Below are 26,494 nucleotides of genomic sequence, written 5' to 3' on the forward strand. Positions count from 1 at the left end.
TAGATATGAAAAAGCTAAGATTATGATAGAGACTATTTATTTTTTCTAAAGTCTGAAATACCAACTTTTGGTCCTACTTCAGTTCCTTCAGTGTCACGGTAACTTATTTGAAACATTTTTCCTCTCTTGAATGTCCCTATCATGATGATTTTGTTATACTAAACTTTTTTCCTTTTCTTATATCCAGATCTTAGGTTTGGAAATTCCAAATATGGTATCTCAGATTTTTTTTTTAATCTATTGATAACTTCACAAGTAAGAGTGGATAATTGCACATGCTACTGAAAGTAAATTCAGAGAACCTCCACAATAGTACTTAAAGGGATAAAATAATCTGTCAAACAAATTATATAATTATTATTTTGAATTTTTTTTGAAAATAATTATTATTTTGATTTAGATTCTGATTTTATTGTTTATACTTTATTGTACAATATCTCAAGAAAAATAGTCTTGTAGGTCCAATCCAAACATATTTCCTTTTGCAAAGAGGAATCTAGATGATTAATTTTTAAAGCAAGGTATAATTAAGAGACTATATATAAAGCATAAGTTAGGTATCCCTACAGGAATTGCAAATAAATAAATAAATAAATAAATTCCTTTTATTTGTTTGTACCTTTTTCATCTAAATTACATGGCTTGTTTTTTTCTTTGTCACAAGGGATAAAGAGAAAAAGCTATATAATAAGGTGCAAACATAAAAACCTGAGCAGAGGCTTATCCTGTTTGGAGCACAATAGACAAACACAAACTTTAAAAATAATACCAAACCTTCTCAGTCAGTTTCCATTAAAAATTGTTGAGTAATTAGGTTCTCATGCATGCATTTGAAGGTGTAAACACCCTGAAAAGTTTCTTCCATTCTCCATAATTATTGTGGATCAATGCACTTCATCCTCACTAAGATGAATATATACATATTGAAAAGCATAAACTCAAAAAAACAAATATAGAAAAAAAGATTGTTATATACTAGTTTAATTGCAAATGTGAAATTGTTGAGGTTGATTGGCCTTTTTGAGTTCATTTCATACACAAATTGACATACAGAAAAAGACAAATTGGATTCATTGAGCTTTGAAGTCATCTTTAGTGGTTTAATTCTATGGCGTGGAAGTGTCACATGTGGTCTACGGTGGAATGATACTTGAAAATCACTTAAAACTTCGATGACTGCTAATTTGCCACATTTATGTAGAAGTTTGATCTTCTACATCCTTAAGATGAAGAGAATATGACATAATTGGTATTGATTCAATAAAATAAGAGAACACAAATATAAGATTAGTTTTGATTGTAGACCACATGAGATATTTCCCACCCTAAAATTCATCATTTAGTCATTAATCTCTCCGTCCCTTATTAAATCTCCAACAAAAATCACAGGTATTATAAAAAATTAATGACACACTTAGGCACGATTTCGTTCCATATACAGATTCCCTTTAACGAAAAAAGACTACTTAGCAGATTGATAAGGATGATGCTAACTAAAAACAATACATACCTTGATTTTAGACAGAATATCAAAGAAAATAACCTAACAACCATCATAAAACGAGACATAAATGGTTCATACATTATATATAGATAGGTAGATATTCGCCATTAAAATTAAGTGTTATATAATATAGCTAAAACTTGATTATTATACAATGCTACAGGTGAAGAGAAGTATCAACACCAGAGTCATAGACATTGTTCCATGATGCCTGCAGAGGTTGTTTTTGTGTACAATCTTTGGAGCATAAGTTCTTGAAAAGTACAGGGGTCTCAACAACAGTACTAGTGTTGTTATTGTTAATCCCATCTTGCATTCCCTGTGATGTTGTTGGCCATAGTGAAAGAGAAACATGCGGCGGCGATGACCTTGATGATGTGTTGATGTTGATCAATTCAGGATGAAAAAATAGCCTTGTAGTAATTGGCTCATGACTCATACAAGAATTGAAATTGAAATGTTTAGTTTCGGCATTACTAAGTATTTTCAATAGCTCTCTCTTCTCTCTCATTTCTTTCACTCTTTGTAACTGTCTAAATCTCTCCTGTAACAAAGCAATGGAAGAGTTAACCATAGCAGTGTCATGGATTTTTCTGTTCATTATAAGTTACTAGCAAAGAATGAGCTTAACTCAAAAGGTGCATGCTATGAATGAATTGCTTTACGTATGTATTTATAGAGTGATGAAATGACATGGCTAAGATATTGTAATATAGTAGATTATTACTAATTTATTAAGTTGAGTCATTCGATGAAATTGTGAATGATTAAAAAACAAAGGAATGAGAATCGGCAGTTAAGGTGAAAAGTCCAAACAGAAGAAGTTGATTGGGCAATCTAACAGATTATATTTCGTACTTGGTGTGTTTGTGATTACATAAGCATATCTGTCCTGTTTTTTTATTCGGTACAAAGAGGCAAATGCATTGGTAAAGCAGAAAGAGACTCTCACAATAATCCAAGGGAATGTCGGAACTTAGCACATGGAAGGGTGTGTTTGGAAGAATATTCAGTCGTGTGATGTTAAGCCAAACTGTCCAAAATCACTTTTCTTTTACCTTTGGGGTTGGTGGAGTTTTTTGGTGCCCATTGTTTGGATTCTTATGTTACTATCTCAAATACTAAACTTTGACGACTTTCGCTACAATTTTTAAGTGGTTAACATGGTTCAAATATTCGTTACTTACATTCGGTAGATAAAAAGTGGCAAAATTCATTAACCATGGCTTTTAGATGTACATATCTTCATATAGTTGAACACATAAAATTATGGTTAAAGAAGTCTAAATTCACTATTGATAAAGTGATGTTGTTGGTTAGTGTGTTACAACGGATTTGGATTGCATGCAGTCAAAACTGTATGTTGTCAGATTTAAAATAGTCATGTAATCCGATCAAATGTTCTTTCAATCTGGAACGTCCGATCACCTATCAGATCTATCTTGACTGCATACGAGACGGATATGTGTTACAACATCTTGTATCTCCATTAAGCATCTACGGAACTTGATTAATTGGAAAGGAGTAACGCACATAAAAAGTTGTCGCAAAAGTTGTCTATTTTTCTTGTTTGGATATTATCATATGATCGATCATATATATTATTTATGTTTTCCTTAACTCCCTTTTGGATTTGTTTCTTTCTTCCTATAATACTCTTTTAACTTTTTCCTTTTGTTGGGACATAGGGAGAAGAAGGAATTGGGGGCAGTGTAAATTAAAAGCAAAGATACAAGTTTAAATAGAAGGAGGAGGAATAATTACCTTGGCAAGTGATAATGCTTTGATCCAATGACAAAGACAAACATACCAACATTCTTTCCTCTCTCTATCTTCATATTATCTATGCAAGTACTTTGTCCTAAAGTGTTTGGATGTGAATGGCATGCAGAAATGAAAGCTGCAGATACCACTAATTAATATGCTTATGTACTTTCTTTTATGCAGCATATACAGTACTACCTTTTATTTTGTCTATAGGTGTTTGATGTTTGAAACACGTGTTGACTGATTATTGAGATTTATACTAAAAATTCTATTATGTTTTGATTGGCCATTAAGTTAGTTAAAAGCACGTTTTGCTTGAATGGATATATATGTATGTACGCATTGAGTTATATCTATCTAGAATAGTGTTGGCTTGTTAGTGCTGCTGCTGTCACTAGTGTTTTGCTATGCTATGCTATGCCCAATAAAGAAAAAAGGTACTTGGTTGGGGCTTAGTTTGAATTGAATAGAAGTAGCTGCTGCTTCAAAAGAGGTTATAGAGTGGCATTTTTCATTTCTAATAATAAGTGTTTGCCAGAAGCAACAAAAACTAATAGTCAAAACAATTAAAAGATCTCAATGTTAGATCATCCACCCTTGAGCTTAGAACAAATATACAAATGAGTTGGACACCAAGACTTTTACCCAAAATAAGTATTAAGTTTACGAGTTCTTTCACATATAAAGTGTTAAACCTCCACATTTTTAAATCCAATTCAAGATTTTTTCTTTAAAATCCAATCTTTTCACCGTATTTCTCGATTTCTTTAACGCTGCTTTGATTCTCTTATTTCCTTATTTTCAATTTTTTTTCACCCAATGATATTCTCACAAAAATGGTTTCTTTGGATTTCATTTGCTTCATTGTTTCTATTAATTTGCCACTGCCGCATGTAGTTTTCTGGATCAAATTCAAAGGTGTGTACGTGAACGTGTTGGAGATGCATATAAAGTGTTAAACCTCCACATTTTTAAATAGTGTTAGATTTACCTCATCTTACACTTGCTACAACACCCGACACGTCTCCATCCAAAACTTTAATGTATTGAGAATATACATGTGTTATATTTAATTTATTCATAGTCGATATAGTACTGATCACCCGTGTTTGAATTCCAAAAAAACTGGCTGGCTGACAATTGTTGCAGCATCAAATGACTAGTTATTTAAAGTTTTCACAGCTCATGATGCACACATCTAAGCGCATTATTGTGGGTAGTTTTGAAATATGATTGGAAAGGCGTTTATTTTCCAAATTATAGTGATCATAGAAAAGTGGTGTGATGTCGCCCTGAGCGTAATTCGGTTGGTAGGAATATGAATATCGCACTCTAGACACCATACTTATTCACTTTTAAGATAAAATTTCAAGTTGTTAGGCTACTTGACAAAAAAAAATTGTGTCATGGTTTGCAACTGTTTTATTTTTATGCACGCATCACCTTTGAATTATTATTGTTTAAAAACTGGGCAGCACAAGAAAGTGTGAAAATGTGATTTACACAGTAGAATTGCCATAGAACACATGACCCCCTCCCTTTTCCACGCATTTTCCAAACTTCCCTAATTGAAATGTATGCAAAATGTAGTTACTTGGAGTATGCTTTTAAGGTTTTTGATTACATGGAAGAACCAAACTTTGATGCACATGGCAACCCACTTCCTGAATATATAGCTATTGTCAACCCACTTCCCCTCATTAAGATGAAGGTATGAAGGTATCCCAAATCATGATTTATGCTATTCAACTCCGTGGTTGTACTATATTTATTCAAGTTTGGTTCATACCTTCATCTATGAAGGTATGAAACTCATACTTATTTACTATTGGGATATATTTTATGATTTTTTTACCATAAAATATATTTGAATTTCGAATATTTTTTGGAAGGTGAAACACCATACGGTGATGCACTGACCATAAAATATATTTGAATTTCAAATATTTTTTTGGAAGGTGAAACATCATACGGTGATGCACTGACAATAATAATTTAGAATATTTTTTGGAAGTATTAATACCGTACGGTGACGAACTGACCATAATATTTTTTTGGAAGTAGCAACACCATACGATGATGCCCTGACCTAAATGTAAATATAAGATTTTGTTTGACTAGTGCACGTACGTTAATGCACAATTTTGAACAATTTAAAAAAATGTTGTTTTTTGCATATCAGAACTAGAAGTTAAAGAATATAAAATTTGCAGTTCAATGACTTTAACCGAGTTGCACATTTTAGAGCAACTTTTGGAATTTGAGTTCCCAACCTAAGTGAATTTGTGTTCTGATATGCAAAAAATAATATTTGTTTTTTTAACAAGTTAAAAAAAATATTTTTGAATTTTGAATATATTTTTGGAAGGTGAAACACCATACGGTGATGCACTGACCATAAAATAAATTTGAATTTAGAATATTTTTTGGAGGTAGAAACATCATACGGTGATGCACTGACCATAAAATATGTTTGAATTTCGAATATTTTTTTGGAAGGTGAAACACCATACGGTGATGCACTTACCATAAAATATATTTGAATTTCGAATATTTTTTTGGAAGGTGAAACACCATACGGTGATGCACTGACCATAAAATATATTTGAATTTCGAATATTTTTTGGAAGGTGAACCACCATACGGTGATGCACTGACAATAATAATTTAGAATAATTTTTGGAAGTATTAATACCGTACGGTGATGAACTGACCATAATATTTTTTTGGAAGTAGCAACACCATACGGTGATGCCCTGACCTAAACGTAAATATAAGACTTTGTTTGACGGTGCACGTATGTTAATGAACAATTTTGAACAAGTTAAAAAAAATGTTGTTTTTTGCATATCAGAACTAGAAGTTAAAGAATATAAAATTTGCAGTTTAATGACTTTAACCGAACCGGACATCAAACCGGTGAGGTACTGATTCATTGGTCGAACCACTGATCTAAGTAGGGGGTATTCGGAGTTCCTGAATATAATCTAAATATTTGATCGCATTGCTGAGTTATGAAGGAGTTCCAAATGAATTCTTCATGGATGTACTTAAAAGAAATTTAGAAGATGCAGACCATATCTATACCAAATTGGGTACTGCCCTCACAGGTAGTTTTCTTACTAATATGTCCATTGATCATTTTAAGATAAGCTGTTGGTTATTGAGACTTGAATTTAATTGTTCTAGTGCCTTAAATACGTCGGAATCCCCTTAACAGTGGTTTTCACTTGTTGATGCACTTGCAGCTTCTGTCGACCATGGTGAGATGGATGGATTCAATGCAGCAGCAATGATTTTAGGTGGGATCCCTCTTGATGAATCATTTCTACAGTATCACTTGACTAAACTTGTAAAAGTGGAAAAGAACAAGCTTAGTCAAGGGAAACTATACTTGGAAGATTGTTTCTACATGATGGGGACTGTTGATCCCACCTGTTCCCTTAAACCCAATCAAGTTTGTATTATTCAGTAAGCACAAATATTGCATCTGTCTACTGCTTGGAATTTAAATTATCAGTTTTGTGTTAACTGGTTTTATTTTTTTTGTAGTGAAAATGTCCAAATTACCGGGAATGTGCTAGTTTATCGAAATCCAGGTTTACATTTTGGGGACATTCACATAATGCAGGCCACATTTGTGGAGGGACTAGAATCTTATGTTGGACATGGAAAATCTGCAATTTTTTTTCCCTTGTGTCGGTTCTCGTTCCGTTGCACATGAGATAGCTGGATGTGATTTTGACGGTTACATATATTGGATTTCAAAAAATCCTCAGGTTGCAATTTAAATTTCAGTTTTAAACCTTTCTTTGTGTTTTTACTAGAAATTGTGCAGTGGGGAAAAAGACAAATTGATTTATTTTCACAAAACTGTTGCTCATATATATTTGTTGTCTGGTGTTTGCTTATTAGGAAGCACTTACTTTTTTTTTATATAATAAAAGCACTTACTGTTTGAATTAGTAGTTAAATGTTCTTTTATATTAACAATCTGTATTTTGAAATGTTTCAGCTGTTGCAATATTTTAGACAGAGTGACCCTTGGATTGAAAGACCAGCTATCAGATTGAGTTCTTGTGTCATAAAGCCATGTGAACTTTCACATGAGCAACTTGAGGAAGAACTTTTTAAGCTATGTCTGGAAACTCGGTTCCAACAAAGGTGGGTGTTATGACAGTAATGTTACTATGAAGTGTATATGAAATAGTATCAAATAATGCAATCTTGCTGTTTATAAAATAGCTATTGTCATCATGCTTTCCTAAAGTAAAATTTTGTGCATAATATTTAGGCCTGTATATGATGTTGTTTGGACTAGTTAATTTAGGTAAGATCATCAGCATAGACATTTGGCCTTTGAAGTGCCATTTCAATGTAGTGTTTTTACCATATATACTATGTTATCAAGAGGAACATAAATTGTCACAGATATTAGTCAAGTAGGGTAGTAACAGTTTTCTTAGTTTTAATTTTATGACCCTTAACAGAAGAATTTTCTCCTCTTTGCAGTAGCACAATACGTGTTGCAGCTGATAGTTGGATGGCACTCATGGACCGCCTTTTGATATTAAGAAATGACGTAACAAATGAAAAGGAGGTGCAACAAGTTAAAATTAATATCCTTAAATTGTCTGATTTATACTACAAGGCATTAGATGCTCCTAAGAAAGGTGGACGAAAGGTTGGTTCTATATTACATTACATTATTACATTTACAATTACCAGGATGACCACAATTACCATGATGACCTTTGTCTACTTTGAATAATTCTTAGGAATCTGCAATTCGGAGTACCACTTTGCCTAACTTGAACTTTCAACTGCAGATCCAAGTTCCAATGGATTTGACTGCAGAATTGTACCCGCACTACATGGATAGGAACAACTCTTTCACTTCAACCTCTATCTTAGGTTCAATATTTGACGAGGTTTGCAGATGGCAAATAACTGATATATCTGGGATTGGTGAGTACTCCAATATTACTCTCATGCTATGCTAATTATCAATTCACCTTCATCAGCTAACAACCTTTTTCTTCTTATCTATGTGCCATCAGAAATTAGAAAACTCCCCTGCTTTGATGTTGATATACCGGGGCACTTTAAGCATGTGTGGGAAAAACTGTATCTTGAGTATAGTCATATTATGAGTAATGAAGAGGCAAATGAAGTCATTAAGATGTATAAGAAGGTAAGTATTTTTCAGTTTTTTGTTCCCTGGAAGTTCTCATTTCTCCGAGGTGCTGATTGGTGTCTTTTTTTTCTTTCAGAAATTTGATGATGCTATTAACATAGAGAATGGTTCAAAGGGTATCACTGATATTTATAACGAGGCTTTGGCTGTGTATCACGTTACTTATGACAATGCCATTTTCAAAAAAGATGTTGGGAAATGTGGCTTTGCATGGAAGGTTGCTGGCTCAGTTCTTGTTAGATTTTATGCAGAAAAACAGAATCAGAAGACTCTCATATGTAGTTCTTCTACATTGCGTGAGATATTTGGTTCTTGAAACGCATCGACTTGGTTCTATGATACTGTTTGGTTCTGTTGTTGTGCTTTGTGTGTATATTCTCCCTGTTGGCATTTGACTTTTGTTGTGATTTTGTGTTTGTTTTTGTGGCGTTGCGCGTGCCTTAGCTGCTTGTGCAACTTATATATCCTGTTTCTGCTTAGTACTTGTACTTTGCAAAGCTGTAATGAAATTTGTATTAGTACTTGGATGTTCAAAATAACTTTTTTATGTTCAAAATATGTCTATATATGTCTATTTATCACAACATACACGTACTATATTGCAATTGATATTCTCAGTTAACTTCTTGTGAAACAATATGATAATTGGACCACCCCAAGAGTGTATGTAAAAATTAACTTTTTTTATAACTTTTACTAACATAGAATTTAAAATATTAATGATCAAAATTGTGCATACGTGCACAAATCAAACTGACTCTTATATTTTGGGACGGAGGGAGTATATCAGTATACATTGTTTTTTATGCATTTTCAATTTCTTTCTCCTTTCGTACTCTGTCGAATAATCTTTTGATTCAAGCGGAAAATGCAACTGCCTGCTACCAGTGGAAATGAAGCAAACAATGCAACTGCACTGATCATCCACTAGTGGGAAACTCTATTATAATAGTTCCAGTTGCATTTTTTGCTTGGTTTCCACCGGTAGCAGACAGTTGCATTTTCCGCTTGATATATGATAAGCATTAATATACCCTACAATGATAGGGATGAAATCAGGATTGATTCCCAATGACTTCAAATAAAAGCTACATTCATCATAGGGATATTATTGTTTCAGCTTTCAAAAAAAATATTGTCTTACAGAATCGCAGTCTAAAACTAGTTTGACAATATGCCAATGGTGATGTATTGCATTTTAAATTAAGAAAATAAAAAAAAATTATTTAAATAAATTTTGTTAAGTGTATTATTTTAATTTAATTTTAATCGATAATTATAATTTTATTTAATCATAAAAACAAAAAATTAAATTTAAAAAAATATGAAATAGAAAGTGGTGGGGTAGAGAAAGTGGTGGGGTAGGGTGTCGAATAGAAAAATTATTGGAGAGGGTAAAAGTTGAATGAGTGTTGAATGATTAGGTGGAAGAAAGAGAAAATGATGTGGAGTGAAAAAGTGGGTGTTGAATGGAAAAACCATTGTACTCCCTCCGGTCCTAAATATAAGAGACAATCTACTTTTTAGATTCATTGATAATTTAATGTATCTAATCTATAATATAGATCAAATACATTAGATTGTCAATGAATCTAAAAATTGGATTTTCCCTTATATTTAGAACCGGATGGAGTAGATGGTTTTATAAGGATATGTAATGTATTTAATGCATGACTTTGAAAAAAAATGAATTTTGATAAAGGTAATTGTTGCTTATAACAAGTAACGAGTGTCCCATAAGTGTAGCTTAAATGGTAGCTATCAGGGACAATTATTGGAGTGGCAGGGGTTCTATCTCCGGATTCCACACTTCTCCACGTTTAAATGTGTGAGAGTCTGACCACTAGACTATTTGACAAAAAAAAAGTAACGAGTAACATAATACAGTGAAAACTCTTTAAATTAATAATGTTAGGACCGGAGAAATTTATTAATTTAGAGAGTTATTAATTTATCGATAAATTAATAATTATTAATTTAAAGGGTTTTTAAGTAATTATACTGTACATACCAAACAAAAAGGCAAATTAGTCTATGTCCCTTAGAATTACGTTGTAGCGAACTTTGAGACTCAACGTAAATTAGTAACTACTGTGTTCATATGCATTGAAAATCAATAATGACTTTTGAATTTTAAAGAAAAACAGACAACTATTGAATCATATTTCAATAGTGTAATATATTTTTTCCAGTTTCTATGAATTATTAATTTATGATTTTCTTGGGACCGAAAATTATAAAGGATCTCCCGAGAAATTATTATCTTATTATTTTATCGAATTTTTCAATTTTTTACATTGGCCCAAATCGGGACCGGATAAATTTATTATTTTAAAGAGTTTATTAATTTACCAACTATTAATTTAAGGAAAATGCTAACCGGTGCCCCCGGGCACTGGTTAAGGTAACTAAAGATAGTATTATTATCTTAAAACTTGTGAAGTCAACATATTAAAAGTTTAAATTTTTGTTTTTTCGATAGAATTTTTTTCTTTTCTTTCCCTTTTTAGTTCCTTGCCTCAAGGGCATTAGTTAGCATACCCTTAATTTAAAAGTTTCTATTGTGGTTACAAATCATAGTCATCGTACGGTCAATACTGAGATTTAACTTTCTTCAGCTTTGAATCATGGCCGCGCGTATAAGATGAATGCTTTGAATTTCTTGGTTTTGGGAAAAGCACTCCCCCGTCTTAACTCTCCCAACGTTCCTCTTAATTCTCCGGTCAAATCCCCAACCCCCCCCAACCCCCCATCTTGGAAGATGAGTATTCATAAAAGGGGAAGAAAACGTTCTTCAGCCCTTCCGCTCTCTTCTTCAACCTCCGCTCACCCGGATTCAAAAAAGGTAATTTTTTTCAGCAATTGATCATGTTTGATTTTCAATTTCGTTTGTATGTTTGGTTGCATGTTTGGTCCTCAAACTCACGTTTTCAAAAAAGGTAATTCTCTTGGAAGTGTATGTGGCATGTATATCTTACATCTTCCTCTGTTACCCCTCACTCTTTTAGTCTTTTTTGTGCGGCTGGTTTGTTTACATTAGGTGGAAAACCTTAGGTTGAAGAAGGTATATCATGGGCTATTTGTTTTTGTCACCCGGCCCACCCAAATTAAATTGATCTATATCTTTTTTATTAATTAATTTATGGTTAAATATGTTTTTGATCCTCTAAATATAATAAATTTCATTTTTAGTCCTCTAAAATTTTTCTTCGAACTTTAGTCCTCTAAAATTTCAAATTTTATTTTTAGTCCTTTTTTTCAAAAGTTTGCGTATCATTATTAAGACCATAAAACACAATTAATTTAATAATTTAACTATTTAGTCTTTAGTTTTTGTTAATTTATTTATAACTTCAAATTAAAGATTAAATTGTTAAACTAAAGATTAAATAGTTAAATAAGCAAACTAATAATATTTTAAGGTCTTAATAATGATATATTTTTAAAAACCGCCATTTAGAACATGATATACGAACTTTAAAAAAAAAAAGGGACTAAAATTGAAAACTGAAATTTTAGAGGGACCAAAATTGGAAGAAATTTTTTTGAGGGACTAAAAATGAAATTTATTATATTTAGAGGGACTAAAAACTTATTTAACCCATTAATTTATATCTTTTATATTGTTTGTGAGTTGTGCTGTGTTACTAGTTTCCTTTTAAAAAGAAGTGATGGTCTTTATTTTTTTAAATACTTTTCATTTTTTAAATAATGATTTTATTTTGAGAATTACATTTTCAAAAATACTTTTAAAATGGTTATTTATTTATTTTATTATGAAGACCTAAACTATTTTTTTTATTGAGTTGTTATTTATTTATTTTAAATATATTTGAAACCCATTTTGGTAATTACATATTCAAAAGCAATTTTGACTTAAATTATCCAAACAACGTGAATTTGTGAGAATCACTTTACTAAATGTATCCAAACATAAATCAATTTTGATTCAACTCACTTTTAAATGTGTGAGAGTCTGACCACTAGACTATTTGACAAAAAAAAAGTAACGAGTAACATAATACAGTGAAAACTCTTTAAATTAATAATGTTAGGACCGGAGAAATTTATTAATTTAGAGAGTTATTAATTTATCGATAAATTAATAATTATTAATTTAAAGGGTTTTTAAGTAATTATACTGTACATACCAAACAAAAAGGCAAATTAGTCTATGTCCCTTAGAATTACGTTGCAGCGAACCTTGAGACTCAACGTAAATTAGTAACTACTGTGTTCATATGCATTGAAAATCAATAATGACTTTTGAATTTTAAAGGAAAACAGACAACTATTGAATCATATTTCAATAGTGTAATATATTTTTTTCAGTTTCTATGAATTATTAATTTATGATTTTCTTGGGACCGAAAATTATAAAGGATCTCCCGAGAAATTATTATCTTATTATTTTATCGAATTTTTCAATTTTTTACATTGACCCAAATCGGGACCGGATAAATTTATTATTTTAAAGAGTTTATTAATTTACCAACTATTAATTTAAGGAAAATGCTAACCGGTGCCCCCGGGCACTGGTTAAGGTAACTAAAGATAGTATTATTATCTTGAAACTTGTGAAATTAACATATTAAAAGTTTAAATTTTTGTTTTTTCGATGAAATTTTTTTTCTTTTCTTTCCCTTTTTAGTTCCTTAACAAGTACCCCAGGGACATTAATTAGCATGACCCTTAATTTAAAAGTTTCTATTGTGGTTACAAATCATAGTCATCGTACGGTCAATACTGAGATTTAACTTTCTTCAGCTTTGAATCATGGCCGCGCGTATAAGATGAATGCTTTGAATTTCTTGGTTTTGGGAAAAGCACTCCCCCGTCTTAACTCTCCCAACGTCCCTCTTAATTCTCCGGTCAAATCCCCAATCCCCCAACCCCCCATCTTGGAAGATGAGTATTCATAAAAGGGGAAGAAAACGTTCTTCAGCCCTTCCGCTCTCTTCTTCAACCTCCGCTCACCCGGATTCAAAAAAGGTAATTTTTTTCAGCAATTGATCATGTTTGATTTTCAATTTCGTTTGTATGTTTGGTTGCATGTTTGGTCCTCAAACTCACGTTTTCAAAAAAGGTAATTCTCTTCGTATATGTTTGGTTGGGCGTTGAAACACCATAAACGTACGTTTCAACCTCCCAAACGTGGTTTTTCTCTTTTACATGATGTTTGGCAAACTGACAGAGAATTGATTTTATTCTCCAAACGCAAGTCTAGATGAAGCTACTATTTGGAGCTTTCATGTTTGCTGAAATCGATTTTGAAGAAATTGGAAGTGTATGTGGCATGTATATCTTACATCTTCCTCTGTTACCCCTCACTCTTTTAGTCTTTTTTGTGCGGCTGGTTTGTTTACATTAGGTGGAAAACCTTAGGTTGAAGAAGGTATATCATGGGCTATTTGTTTTTGTCACCCGGCCCACCCAAATTAAATTGATCTATATCTTTTTTATTAATTAATTTAAGGTTAAATATGTTTTTGGTCCTCTAAATATAATAAATTTCATTTTTAGTCCTCTAAAATTTTTCTTCGAACTTTAGTCCTCTAAAATTTCAAATTTTATTTTTAGTCCTTTTTTTCAAAAGTTTGCGTATCATTATTAAGACCATAAAACACAATTAATTTAATAATTTAACTATTTAGTCTTTAGTTTTTGTTAATTTATTTATAACTTCAAATTAAAGATTAAATTGTTAAACTAAAGATTAAATAGTTAAATAAGCAAACTAATAATATTTTAAGGTCTTAATAATGATATATTTTTAAAAACCGCCATTTAGAACATGATATACGAACTTTAAAAAAAAAGGGACTAAAATTGAAAACTGAAATTTTAGAGGGACCAAAATTGGAAGAAAATTTTTTGAGGGACTAAAAATGAAATTTATTATATTTAGAGGGACTAAAAACTTATTTAACCCATTAATTTATATCTTTTATATTGTTTGTGAGTTGTGCTGTGTTACTAGTTTCCTTTTAAAAAGAAGTGATGGTCTTTATTTTTTTAAATACTTTTCATTTTTTAAATAATGATTTTATTTTGAGAATTACATTTTCAAAAATACTTTTAAAATGGTTATTTATTTATTTTATTATGAAGACCTAAACTATTTTTTTTATTGAGTTGTTATTTATTTATTTTAAATATATTTGAAACCCATTTTGGTAATTACATATTCAAAAGCAATTTTGACTTAAATTATCCAAACAACGTGAATTTGTGAGAATCACTTTACTAAATGTATCCAAACATAAATCAATTTTGATTCAACTCACTTTTAAACAAAATCAATTCTGCCAAACTCAATTATGTCAAACTTAATTCTTGTCACCGCCAAACCAAACTCGTTTGCCAATATGTTTGGTTTTCACTTCAACAACGTGATTCTGACTTCTAAACTTGATTCTAACATAAGCTAGAAATCCTAAACAAACTTGATTCTGACTTCAAAATCAATTCTGCCCTTAATTTTTGTTATTCCTTTATTGCCCTTACCAAAACTCATTACCCAGATTTGTCACACCTACCTGCTGCATGTTGTCTTTCTTCATGTTGTCTTTCTTCTTTGTAAATGATAGCAACACACGAAATGTAGAAACGGTGGTGATTTTTCTATTGAGAGTGAGCAAAGACAAACATCAATTTGGAATTGTGAAAATGGAAAATTGTGAGCAAAGACAACATCAATTTGGAACTGTGAAAATGGAAAATTATTGTCAAAAAATGTGATTCTTTTTGTTTTTTCATTCAGAGGAAGTGCAAATTGCAACCTATTTCATCTTCCCATTCGTGGTCTTCGTGTTCTCCCGCAATGAATCAGGTATTTGAGACAATTAATTAATATATATTAGTACTAATATTGTTTTTGGAAATTTCTTTATATTGACGGGAATAAAAACTAGTTATTTATTTCATTTTTGAAGGTTTTCGAACAACCGGGATGGAATTCCAATCTGGACAAGCAACTTCTTGATTTGACAGTTGATGCCCATAAAGTAGAAGGATACTTCTTGAGCTGGTTTGATTATAATCCGAAGCCACCATTGAAGTACATTAAAGGATGGGAATTACTTGCACGTCAATTCAACCAACGAATGGATCCCCATTGTCAGTTTTTGGATAAGTGGAAACTTGCTACAGAATTGAGCTGCAGACTTGAATTTTTTTAAAAAAAAGTTGAGAAGGTAAGGTTCTTTTTTCTGTTTTTTTCCTTCATCTTCATGACATGACAATTGAGACAAGTAATGAATCTAAAAGATCAATGTTTTACGGTGAAAACAATTGAGACAAAGTTGATCCATTATTAGTCTAGGCAAAGACCATCTTGTTATGATAGAAACGAATAAGAAAAAAATAAAGAGATCAATTGTAATTCCAAAAACTCCATGTTTTATTTATTTAAAAAAACTCAGATATGTACGGAATAGAGATATTCATCATAAGTTTTATTCTATCAGGATAAAATCAACCTGGCGGGATATGAATTTGAGGAACAATTGACGACTTTGTTTAAGGGGAGGAATAAGCTGTCTATACCTGCTGGTATGACTGAGAGTGTGAATGATATCCAAGGTTCTAGTGGGCAGTATCCAGGAATCTTCTCTAGTTCTAGTGGGTGGTATCCCAGAGCGACCCTTACTACTCCTTCTAGTGCTGCCACGACATCACGTTGCAGTCCGACCTTTGGTATTGTTAATCCCTATGAAGATTGTGTCTATTGTTTGTCAAAATTGGGATTAAACGATGAATCCATCACTCTCATTCTTGATTATAGTATTAAGGGAGAGTTGCAAGGCTTGAAGAATGCTGAAGCCAAGTATGTATATGCCTTAGAATTGAAAGGTACTGTTTCTTATTATTCTAAATATGATGACAATGTGGATCAAGATGAAGGGCGGAATGTGAGGCCTCGGAAACATCGTGGCGCAGCGACTCCTCCATCAGTTATTTTACATGGCCCAAGAGCAAACCAGGGGGTAAACAGATATAGGTAAGTTTAATTTCCTAGTTTTGTGTGTTGCGTTGTGATGTTTTGATTTGCACAAGAGGAAATATAATGATAATATATAATGATAGAATAATGATCACGGAGTATGATAATTAGTCTATTACTACAATTTATAAGTAGTATAGGGAAAGCATGATGACAATAGCTATTTTGAATTAGAGCTCTCTCTTCTGCACTCAATCGGCAACTCAAATTAAAAATGCAAAAATTACTATTTACAGATAATAGAACAAACCAGATATGATTTACCCTAGTCTGTCTAGCATTAGAATGGAAAAAGAAAAAAATAATAATGGAATTTTTTGGGATGCCAAATGTGTGGAATTTTTTTTATTTTTCTTGAGAATGATAATAACATTGAATGTCAGGCAAAATATCTCAATGTTTAGATTGAGAAATCGCACAAACCTCCATCAGACTTAAGCAATCAGTGACCTTCACTTTTTTGTGCTTCAGACAGATTGCACGGCTCATGCCTGATAGTTCCCATAATGAATTAGATGCACCTCCAAGCACGTTCCCGACAATTACTGGCTCCCCTTTTCTCCAGTGCCATTGAAAATGTAGTAAATCCTCAGGATGTACATTTTTAGCCTTTGGGCAATATATATCGTTGTCGCTTGACTCTTCACGAGATGCTGCCTTACGATTCAAACATGAATGCAAGTTCTTATGAGTTTTGTCTGCAATCATGTAATGCTTGTATTTGTCTACAATTTTTTCTGCTTCATCTACCAAATCAGCAATGTGACTTGGAGGATAGAAGCTTTTCAGTTCAAGAAACCCATCACAGCAAACTCTGTCATCACTATCCTCATGCCTATCAGATCTTGGGTGTTTGTGAACCCCAGGCTTGGCAGTAACACATGACTCAATTGGATCAGCACCATCTCGAAGCTGTGCATCACAAAAGTCATGACAACAGGCGATACAAAAGTCACATTCGCATGTCTGACAGTGTTTGTGGAGGGCAAATATTGACGTCTTGCAGTTGTCACTACAAAAGAAGGGTTAAATAAACAACTATAAAACATGAGGATAACTACAAGACAACAATAGATTAAATAATTCCCAACCAGTACAACCGCTCTCCATCCAAGTCATCTAGCTTTGATATACTTAGCTCCGAGAGTGAGAGCCCTGTAACGTACATCCCAAAATCAGGTTAAAAACTGAATATATATGGGATGAAATTAATAATGCTTAGAAATTAGCATTAACTAGGGCATAAGATTAGAGACAAACTAGAGCTATAATCCAACAACAAAACATTACAATAAAAATAGTAAAAAGCAGGATATCAAATAGGTAAGTAATCCAAAGGCACACAGTCATAGGGTTCAAAAGTCAAAGTTTATCAAAGCTTATAAAACAGACAATTCTACTGGTAGGTGGTTATAACCCGATCAAATTTAGCTCAATATCAGCATCATTTTCGGTTGCCTTCACCCGACAACCTAAGCTTTGGGGATAGGTGGTTATAGACATGGTATCAGAGCCTCTTTGACTAAGTGGTCTAGAGTTTGATACTGGTCACCCCCATACTTCTAATAAAATTTGATTGAATTTCAGCACAAGGTAGGTGGCCTGTGCAGAAGCCACTACATTTATTCACGAAACAACATAGATCCATACATGAAAATATACCTTGGTTGCTAGCCTTTATCTCAATTTCAGTCATTTCTTTCTGACTCAATTGTTTTAAATATGGAAGAAGTTCTTTAAGCAGATATAGGGAGAGCTCATCGTCAACCTTCATTGGTTTTTGCATCTTCATTGTTATCTCCTGCATCTTCAATACAACCACTCATGGTGACATAATAGTAATGAAACGCATCGTTTTAAAGATAAAAAAAGAAAGAAAAGGGTGATTAAATATTAAATATTATGATAATAAAAAAAAGGATTAGCGAGGTAAAGGAAAAAATTATACCCTCCTCATGAGCAACTTCACTTTCTTTTGAACTCCATACACTTTTTCTTTTCCTTCCACAATGCTTCTCTTGATTGTCCACGACTGCCATATAATGGATGTAAGCACAATGTAGTATAAACTGAAGTAAATTGCAGTTTCTCACGAGTTCCTTTAAAACCTTAGGTTACTGGTGTATAGAAAAGAATATTACCATCATCCAAATTCTGGTGTTCCACCTCAACTGGTTCTTCCATTAGAACATCTTGCACTCTTTCGGGTATTATACCATCATCCAAATTATGGTGTTCCACCTCAATTGGCTCTCCTTCTGGAACACCTTGTACTCTTTCGGGTTGTCGTTCCTCTGAAAAAAGAATTATTTTAAGTAATTTGCATCAACACAAAGTAGTTAAACTGAAGTAAATCTTAGTTTCATCATCCAAATTCTGGTGTAGAGAAAAGAATTATACCACCATCCAAATTATGGTGTTCCACCTCAATTGGCTCTTCTACTGGAACACCTTGTACTCTTTCAGGTAGCCGTTCCTCTGAAAAAAGAATTATTTTAAGTAATTTGTATCAACACAAAGCAGTTAAACTGAAGTAAATCTTAGTTTCATATAAAGACAAATGTACAAATACAGAAACTATATTGTTTTAAAAAAAAAAACTGTAGACATACCAGGTTGTGGTCTTTCATGTAACCAACTGTTGTTCGAAAGGTTGATATATTTTTTTATGACTTTTCACCTCTTGCCAATTTTTCCCTTTTCTACCACTTCTTAAGTACAATTTCCATTTGGGTCTTCTTCTATTCCCGGCACGTGCATTAGAATATTGTTTTTTAAATTTGTGGGGTTGAAAAAATGCAACCTCATTAAAGTTGATGAGGTAGATTTGTTCTAAGGGTGATATACAAAAAACCCTTCTTTCCAACTCGAAAGTTGAATATGCTTTCAGGTCCGGGAATTGAAGATTATCATATGGATTGTAGTTAACCTACAAATGCAACACAATTTTTAATTCCTAAATTGATTAAAGCTAAAATTTCAAATAAAAATATTGGCGTTCTTAAATTACAAGGCTTACATCTTTAGCAGTAATTGTCTTAATTAAATCCGAATAATCTACCTTTTTACTTTTGTTCAAGGTAAATTGTTGTAAATGATGTGACCAATCATTGATCAACGGAAGTTGTTTATTTGCAAAATTTATACTCGATAGCAAGCCCTTGATCTTTGTCAGATGTAGGAATACAAAGACCTATCAAATCACAACAAAAAGAAGTGACACTTATTTCTCAATTGTTAAAAGGAAATACTTTTTTAATTGGAGAACAAAAATATAAAATAACTTACCTGCAGGGACAATGCAATATCGTGCATATGCTTTATACCCACTTCATTAATATTTTTCATAGAAATAGATAGGTGTGCAAGAGCAGCACACCCCAAACATAATCTTTTATTTCTTCAACATGATAAAGCAATGGAAGATAGAGAGTATCAACATCCGCCTTACAAGAACTACTGAATAAGGACGAACCTAGAACATAAAGAGCATATGCTCTAGCATGTCGATCTAGTTCAACTTGTGTTGCATTTGGCGGAACTTCCATAAACTTTTCTCTAAGAACAGATAACTTGATGGCTCCTCGAGTTGCACTTTGTTTTTTAAAAGTCAAATCTTGTCCAAAACATTTGTCGGACCAAAAAGTCGTGTTACCATCGATCCCGGTGACAGGCTTGCCTGTAATGTTGAGCACATCTTTCAAGCCAAAAACTAATTCTATATCACCAAATTCAAATCCACATGTCTCGTAATTGAAATGGGATACCACACATTCCAAAAGCTGGTTATCATGTTGACAGTGACACTTTGCAAGTTCGCTTAAATGTGTAAAACCGGCATCTTCTAGACGAGTTTTAATTCTTTGGTCTAATGTCCAGTTTTGCAAATTTTCCAAGTGCTCAGTACAAGTAAGCATTTTGTTCTTTACACATTTAAGCGAACTTGCAAAGTGTCAACATGATAACCAGCTTTTGGAATGTGTGGTATCCCATTTCAATTCCGAGACATGTGGATTAGAATTTGGTGATATAGAATTAGTTTTTGGCTTGAAAGATGTGCTCAACATTACTGGCAAGCCTGTCACCGGGATCGATGGTAACACGGCTTTTTGGTCCGACAAATGTTTTGGACAAGATTTGACTTTTAAAAAACAAAGTGCAACTCGAGGAGCCATCAAGTTATCTGTTCTTAGAGAAAAGTTTATGGAAGTTCCGCCAAATGCAACTCAAGTTGAACTAGATCGACATGCTAGAGCATATGTTCTAGGTTCGTCCTTATTCAGTAGTTCTTGGAAGACGGATGTTGATACTCTCTATCTTCCATTGCTTTATCATGTTGAAGAAATAAAAGATTATGCTTGGGGTGCTGCTGCTCTTGCACACCTATATATTTCTATGAAAAATATTAATGAAGTGGGTATAAAGCATATGCACGGTATTGCATTGTCCCTGCAGGTAAAGTTATTTTATATTTCTGTTCTCCAATTAAAAAAGTATTTCCTTTTAACAATTGAGAAATAAGTGTCACTTCTTTTTGTTGTGATTTGATAGGTCTTTGTATTCCTACATCTGACAAAGATCAAGGGCTTGCTATCGAGTATAAATTTTGCAAATAAACAACTTCCGTTGATCAATGATTGGTCACATCATTTACAACAATTTACCTTGAACAAAAGTAAAAAGGTAGATTATTCGGATTTAATTAAGACAATTACTGCTAAAGAGGTAAGCCTTGTAATTTAAGAACGCCAATATTTTTATTTGAAATTTTAGCTTTAATCAATTTAGGAATTAAAAATTGTGTTGCATTTGTAGGTTAACTACAATCCATATCATAATCTTCAATTCCCGGACCTGAAAGCATATTCAACTTTCGAGTTGTATATCACCCTTAGAACAAATCTACCTCATCAACTTTAATGAGGTTGCATTTTTTCAACCCCACAAATTTAAAAAACAATATTCTAATGCACGTGCCGGGAATAGAAGAAGACCCAAATGGAAATTGTACTTAAGAAGTGGTAGAAAAGGGAAAAATTGGCAAGTGGTGAAAAGTCATAAAAAATATATCAACCTTTCGAACAACAGTTGGTTACATGAAAGACCACAACCTGGTATGTCTACAGTTTTTTTTTTAAAACAATATAGTTTTTGTATTTGTACATTTGTCTTTATATGAAACTAAGATTTACTTCAGTTTAACTGCTTTGTGTTGATACAAATTACTTAAAATAATTCTTTTTTCAGAGGAACGGCTACCTGAAAGAGTACAAGGTGTTCCAGTAGAAGAGTCAATTGAGGTGGAACACCATAATTTGGATGGTGGTATAATTCTTTTCTCTACACCAGAATTTGGATGATGAAACTAAGATTTATTTCAGTTTAACTACTTTGTGTTGATACAAATTACTTAAAATAATTCTTTTTTCAGAGAAACGGCAACCCGAAAGAGTACAAGGTGTTCCAGAAGGAGAGCCAATTGAGGTGGAACACCATAATTTGGATGATGGTATAATACCCGAAAGAGTGCAATATGTTCTAATGAAAGAACCAGTTGAGGTGGAACACTAGAATTTGGATGATGGTAATATTCTTTTCTATACACCAGTAACCTAAGGGTTTAGAGGAACTCGTGAGAAACTGCAATTTACTTCAGTTTATACTACATTGTGCTTTACATCCATTATATGGCAGTCGTGGACAATCACGAGAAGCATTGTGGAAGGAAAAGAAAATGTGTATGGAGTTCAAAAGAAAGTGAAGTTGCTCATGAGGAGGGTATAATTCTTTCATTTACCTCGCTAATCCTTTTTTTTATTATCATAATATTTAATCACCCTTTTCTTTCTTTTTTTTATCTTTAAAACGATGCGTTTCATTACTATTATGTCACCATGAGTGGTTGTATTGAAGATGCAGGAGATAACAATGAAGATGCAAAAACCAATGAAGATATGAAGGTTGACGATGAGCTCTCCCTATATCTGCTTAAAGAACTTCTTCCATATTTAAAACAATTGAGTCAGAAAGAAATGACTGAAATTGAGATAGAGGCTAGCAACCAAGGTATATTTTCATGTATGGATCTATGTTGTTTCGTGAATAAATGTAGTGGCTTCTGCACAGGCCACCTACCTTGTGCTGAAATTCAATCAAATTTTATTAGAAGTATGGGGGTGACCAGTATCAAACTCTAGACCACTTAGTCAAAGAGGCTCTGATACCATGTCTATAACCACCTATCCCCAAAGCGTAGGTTGTCAGGTGAAGGCAACCGAAAATGATGCTGATATTGAGCTAAATTTGATCGGGTTATAACCACCTACCAGTAGAATTGTCTGTTTTATAAACTTTGACTTTTGAACCCTATGTCTGTGTGCCTTTGGATTACTTACCTATTTGATATCCTGCTTTTTACTGTATGTTTTGTTGGATTATAGCTCCAGTTTGTCTCTAATCTTATGCCCTAGTTAATGCTAATTTCTAAGCATTATTAATTTCATCCCATATATATTCAGTTTTTAACCTGATTTTGGGATGTACGTTACAGGGCTCTCACTCTCGGAGCTAAGTATATCAAAGCTAGATGACTTGGATGGAGAGCGGTTGTACTGATTGGGAATTATTTAATCTATTGTTGTCTTGTAGTTATCCTCATGTTTTATAGTTGTTTATTTAACCCTTCTTTTGTAGTGACAACTGCAAGACGTCAATATTTGCCCTCCACAAACACTGTCAGACATGCGAATGTGACTTTTGTATCGCCTGTTGTCATGACTTTTGTGATGCACAGCTTCGAGATGGTGCTGATCCAATTGAGTCATGTGTTACTGTCAAGCCTGGGGTTCACAAACACCCAAGATCTGATAGGCATGAGGATAGTGATGACAGAGTTTGCTGTGATGGGTTTCTTGAACTGAAAAGTTTCTATCCTCCAAGTCACATTGTTGATTTGGTAGATGAAGCAGAAAAAATTGTAGACAAATACAAACATTACATGATTGTAGACAAAACTCATAAGAACTTGCATTCATGTTTGAATCGTAAGGCAGCATCTCGTGAAGAGTCAAGCGACAACGATATATATTGTCCAAAGGCTAAAAATGTACATCCTGAGGATTTACTACATTTTCAATGGCACTGGAGAAAAGGGGAGCCAGTAATTGTCGGGAACGTGCTTGGAGGTGCATCTAATTCATTATGGGAACCATCAGGCATGAGCCGTGCAATCTGTCTGAAGCACAAAAAAGTGAAGGTCACTGATTGCTTAAGTCTAATGGAGGTTTGTGCGATTTCTCAATCTAAACATTGAGATATTTTGCCTGACATTCAATGTTATTATCATTCTCAAGAAAAATAAAAAAAATTCCACACATTTGGCATCCCAAAAAATTCCATTATTATTTTTTTCTTTTTCCAGACTAGGGTAAATCATATCTGGTTTGTTCTATTATCTTTAAATAGTAATTTTTGCATTTTTAATTTGAGTTGCCGGTTGAGTGCAGAAGAGAGAGCTCTAATTCAAAATAGCTATTGTCATCATGCTTTCCCTATACTACTTATAAATTGTAGTAATAGACTAATTACCATACTCCGTAATCATTACTCTATCATTATATTTCCTCTTGTGCAAATCAAAACATCACAACGCAACACACAAAACTAGGAAATTAAACTTACCTATATCTGTTTACCCCCCGGTTTGCTCTTGTGCCATGTAAAATAACTGATGGAGGAGTCGCTGTGCCACGATGTTTCCGAGGCCTCACATTCCGCCCTGCATCTTGATCCACATTGTCATCATCCCCATTGTTATTTGCCGCATTGACATTCCGCCCTGCATCTTCATCCGCATTGTCATCATCCCCATTGTTATTTCCATTTTGTGGCGAGGATGCTTGAGAAGGATCATCCCCATTGTTATTTGCTGCATTGACATTCCGCCCTGCATCTTCATCCCCATTGTTATTTCCATTTTGTGGCGAGGATGCTTGAGAAGGATCATCCCCATTGTTATGTGCATTTTGTGGAGAAGATGCTTGAGAAGGATGGTAGTTTTCTACTAACCGGTTATCAATTCCCTTCCATTGAAGCATCTCTTTTTTATAATGTTTTTGGAAATCGATCAGTTTATCGCCTTTATTTTCTTTGAACTTAATCTCTGTCAGATCAGCTCCAACATCATTCAAGTCAACTTGATCAAGGGCCTCAAATTGTTTTGCTACAAGATCTGGATGATGATGCTCCACATAATTGAAGCAAAACAATGGGGCGACTACGGTACGATATTTGATCTGATTATGAAGGTGGTGAGGTAACATACCAGTGGTGAGTTTCCGTCCAAATCCAATATATCAGTGGTGATGTAAGTACGCCCAGTATGTGGAGTACAAACCAAAGCATTTTGCAATATGCAACCGCAAACTAAACCCTTTTCGGTCCATATACTGGGTACATGATGCTGACACCTGATTACAGATGGATGTACGGAATTAATAGTTAACCAATCAACAACTATTGATTGCTCTCTTGCAATAGATGGCAGCAGAAGATAATCGATGCCCTTGAATAAAAACTCCAGAAAATACGTTTTGAAATTTTTATTCAAGGCAAATCGAAAAACGTGTTCCAACTTTTTTATTTAGTTGCAAAAGGGGGAGGGGGTGGGGGTGGCGGGGAGAAAAGAAGCCATTTTTTAGTATGAATATAGGTCCATTTCAACAAGTATGCCACAATCTATATCCAAAGTCAACCTATGAATTATATAGGCCAATGAGTATCACCTACCAAATTTTGTCTAAAACAGATTCCTTATCCGTTTTATAATTCATAAGAATTCCAAGGACATTTTGAACATCAACGTCTACTTAAAGCAAGACACGCTTTTCCCGTAAAAAATTATTGTCATGGACGTGATTAGTGTTTGGACAGTGATAACAGAAGAAACTATGTCTTTTGTGCCTTTATGGACACCAAATGTTTATATGATACTCAGAAAGGAAATATTAAGGTATAGAAAGAAAGAAAAAAAATTAAAGCTCAGACCTCTTTCATTGAGCATAGTAATGAATTTACACACATTCTTTCATATTCCTCTCCTCACTATCACAAGCTGAACAGGATATACTATAGTGTATTGGACTCCAATTAATTATAATTAGAATAAAAATTATATAATCATTTTTTTTTAGTAAAAGAGTATATAATCGTGTCTTTTGGTATCTCTGCACTGCACCTATATATAAACGCATAAAAAAGGTAATCGTCCAAGCTAAAAATTCTTCTTAGCCTTTCAATTTCACTAAAAAATATATCTGTGTATGCTTTGCCATGGGCAACACCTCAGTATATATGAGCATGGGATCAAATTTTCAAATGGAGAGTTGTACCATGTATTTTTATTTCATAGTGGGTTTAAACTTTTATTTCTATCACTTGGCAATTCACGTTTGACTGTTTGATGTCGAAAATATTTGTTTCAAGTATATTTACTATTAGTCTATTACTTTCAATTTCATAGTGTATTAATATTGTATACACAATCAAAAATATTTGTTTCAAGTATATTTACTATTAGTCTATTATTACTTTCAATTTCATAGTGTATTAATATTGCCCGAATGGCCCGCTTTTTTCCCGGGTTGGGCCTTGAAAATCTAGCCCGAATTAATATCTTTTTAGCCCGGCCCGATAAAACCCCAAAATATATGGGCTGGCCCAAATAGACCGCGGGCCGCCCGCAAGGTAAATATTTTTATATGTGTTTGGTCCGTTTTTGTACTAATCATCCACTAGTGGGAGACTATTAAAATAGTTGCAGTTGCATTGTTTGCTTCATTTCCACTGGTAGCAGGCAATTGCATTTTCCGCTTGATATATGATACACAAGGTAAATATTTTTGTATGTGTTTGGTCCGGTTTTGTACTAATCATCCACTAGTGGGAAACGTTATTAAAATAGTTGCATTTGTCGCTTCATTCCCACTGGTAGCAGGCAGTTGCATTTTCCGCTTGAATCAAA

General features: G+C 33.2%; 3 protein-coding genes and 1 long non-coding RNA gene across 5 annotated transcripts; 3 read left to right on the forward strand and 1 right to left on the reverse strand.

Moving 5' to 3' along the window:
- Positions 1-6,262: 6,262 nt before the first annotated feature.
- LOC123910031 (probable RNA-dependent RNA polymerase 5) lies at positions 6,263-8,983 on the forward strand. The gene is made up of 8 exons (XM_045961056.1): positions 6,263-6,381; positions 6,520-6,742; positions 6,824-7,050; positions 7,287-7,435; positions 7,784-7,955; positions 8,101-8,239; positions 8,332-8,465; positions 8,545-8,983. The coding sequence occupies exons 3-8, from the start codon at positions 6,931-6,933 to the stop codon at positions 8,782-8,784; spliced, it is 954 nt and encodes a 317-aa protein (XP_045817012.1). The 5' UTR covers positions 6,263-6,381; positions 6,520-6,742; positions 6,824-6,930; the 3' UTR covers positions 8,785-8,983.
- Positions 8,984-13,177: 4,194 nt separating this feature from the next.
- LOC123908248 lies at positions 13,178-18,621 on the forward strand. Its single transcript, XR_006809593.1, has 4 exons — positions 13,178-13,460; positions 15,232-15,300; positions 15,404-15,664; positions 15,938-18,621. It is a non-coding gene; the product is annotated as an uncharacterized LOC123908248 (long non-coding RNA).
- LOC123908247 (lysine-specific demethylase JMJ25-like) lies at positions 16,867-19,402 on the reverse strand. Its single transcript, XM_045958824.1, has 6 exons — positions 19,086-19,402; positions 18,615-18,951; positions 18,422-18,505; positions 18,136-18,280; positions 17,565-17,628; positions 16,867-17,485 (listed from the first exon to the last, which is right to left on the reverse strand). Exons 2-6 carry the CDS (start codon positions 18,618-18,620, stop codon positions 16,867-16,869), a joined length of 918 nt encoding a protein of 305 aa, XP_045814780.1. The 5' UTR covers positions 18,621-18,951; positions 19,086-19,402.
- A 1,956-nt stretch (positions 19,403-21,358) lies between these two features.
- On the forward strand, positions 21,359-23,862 carry LOC123908246 (lysine-specific demethylase JMJ25-like). Of its 2 annotated transcripts, XM_045958821.1 has the most exons (5): positions 21,359-21,587; positions 21,721-22,251; positions 22,387-22,539; positions 23,024-23,087; positions 23,167-23,862. In XM_045958821.1, exons 2-5 carry the CDS (start codon positions 22,161-22,163, stop codon positions 23,783-23,785), a joined length of 927 nt encoding a protein of 308 aa, XP_045814777.1. In that variant the 5' UTR covers positions 21,359-21,587; positions 21,721-22,160; the 3' UTR covers positions 23,786-23,862. The 2 variants fall into 2 exon arrangements, with proteins under 2 accessions (XP_045814777.1, XP_045814779.1); XM_045958823.1 differs by having other exon boundaries at positions 21,359-22,251; positions 22,393-22,539.
- Positions 23,863-26,494: the final 2,632 nt, after the last annotated feature.

This window comes from Trifolium pratense, linkage group LG2, assembly GCF_020283565.1.
Source record: "Trifolium pratense cultivar HEN17-A07 linkage group LG2, ARS_RC_1.1, whole genome shotgun sequence".
Taxonomy (NCBI): Eukaryota; Viridiplantae; Streptophyta; class Magnoliopsida; order Fabales; family Fabaceae; genus Trifolium; species Trifolium pratense.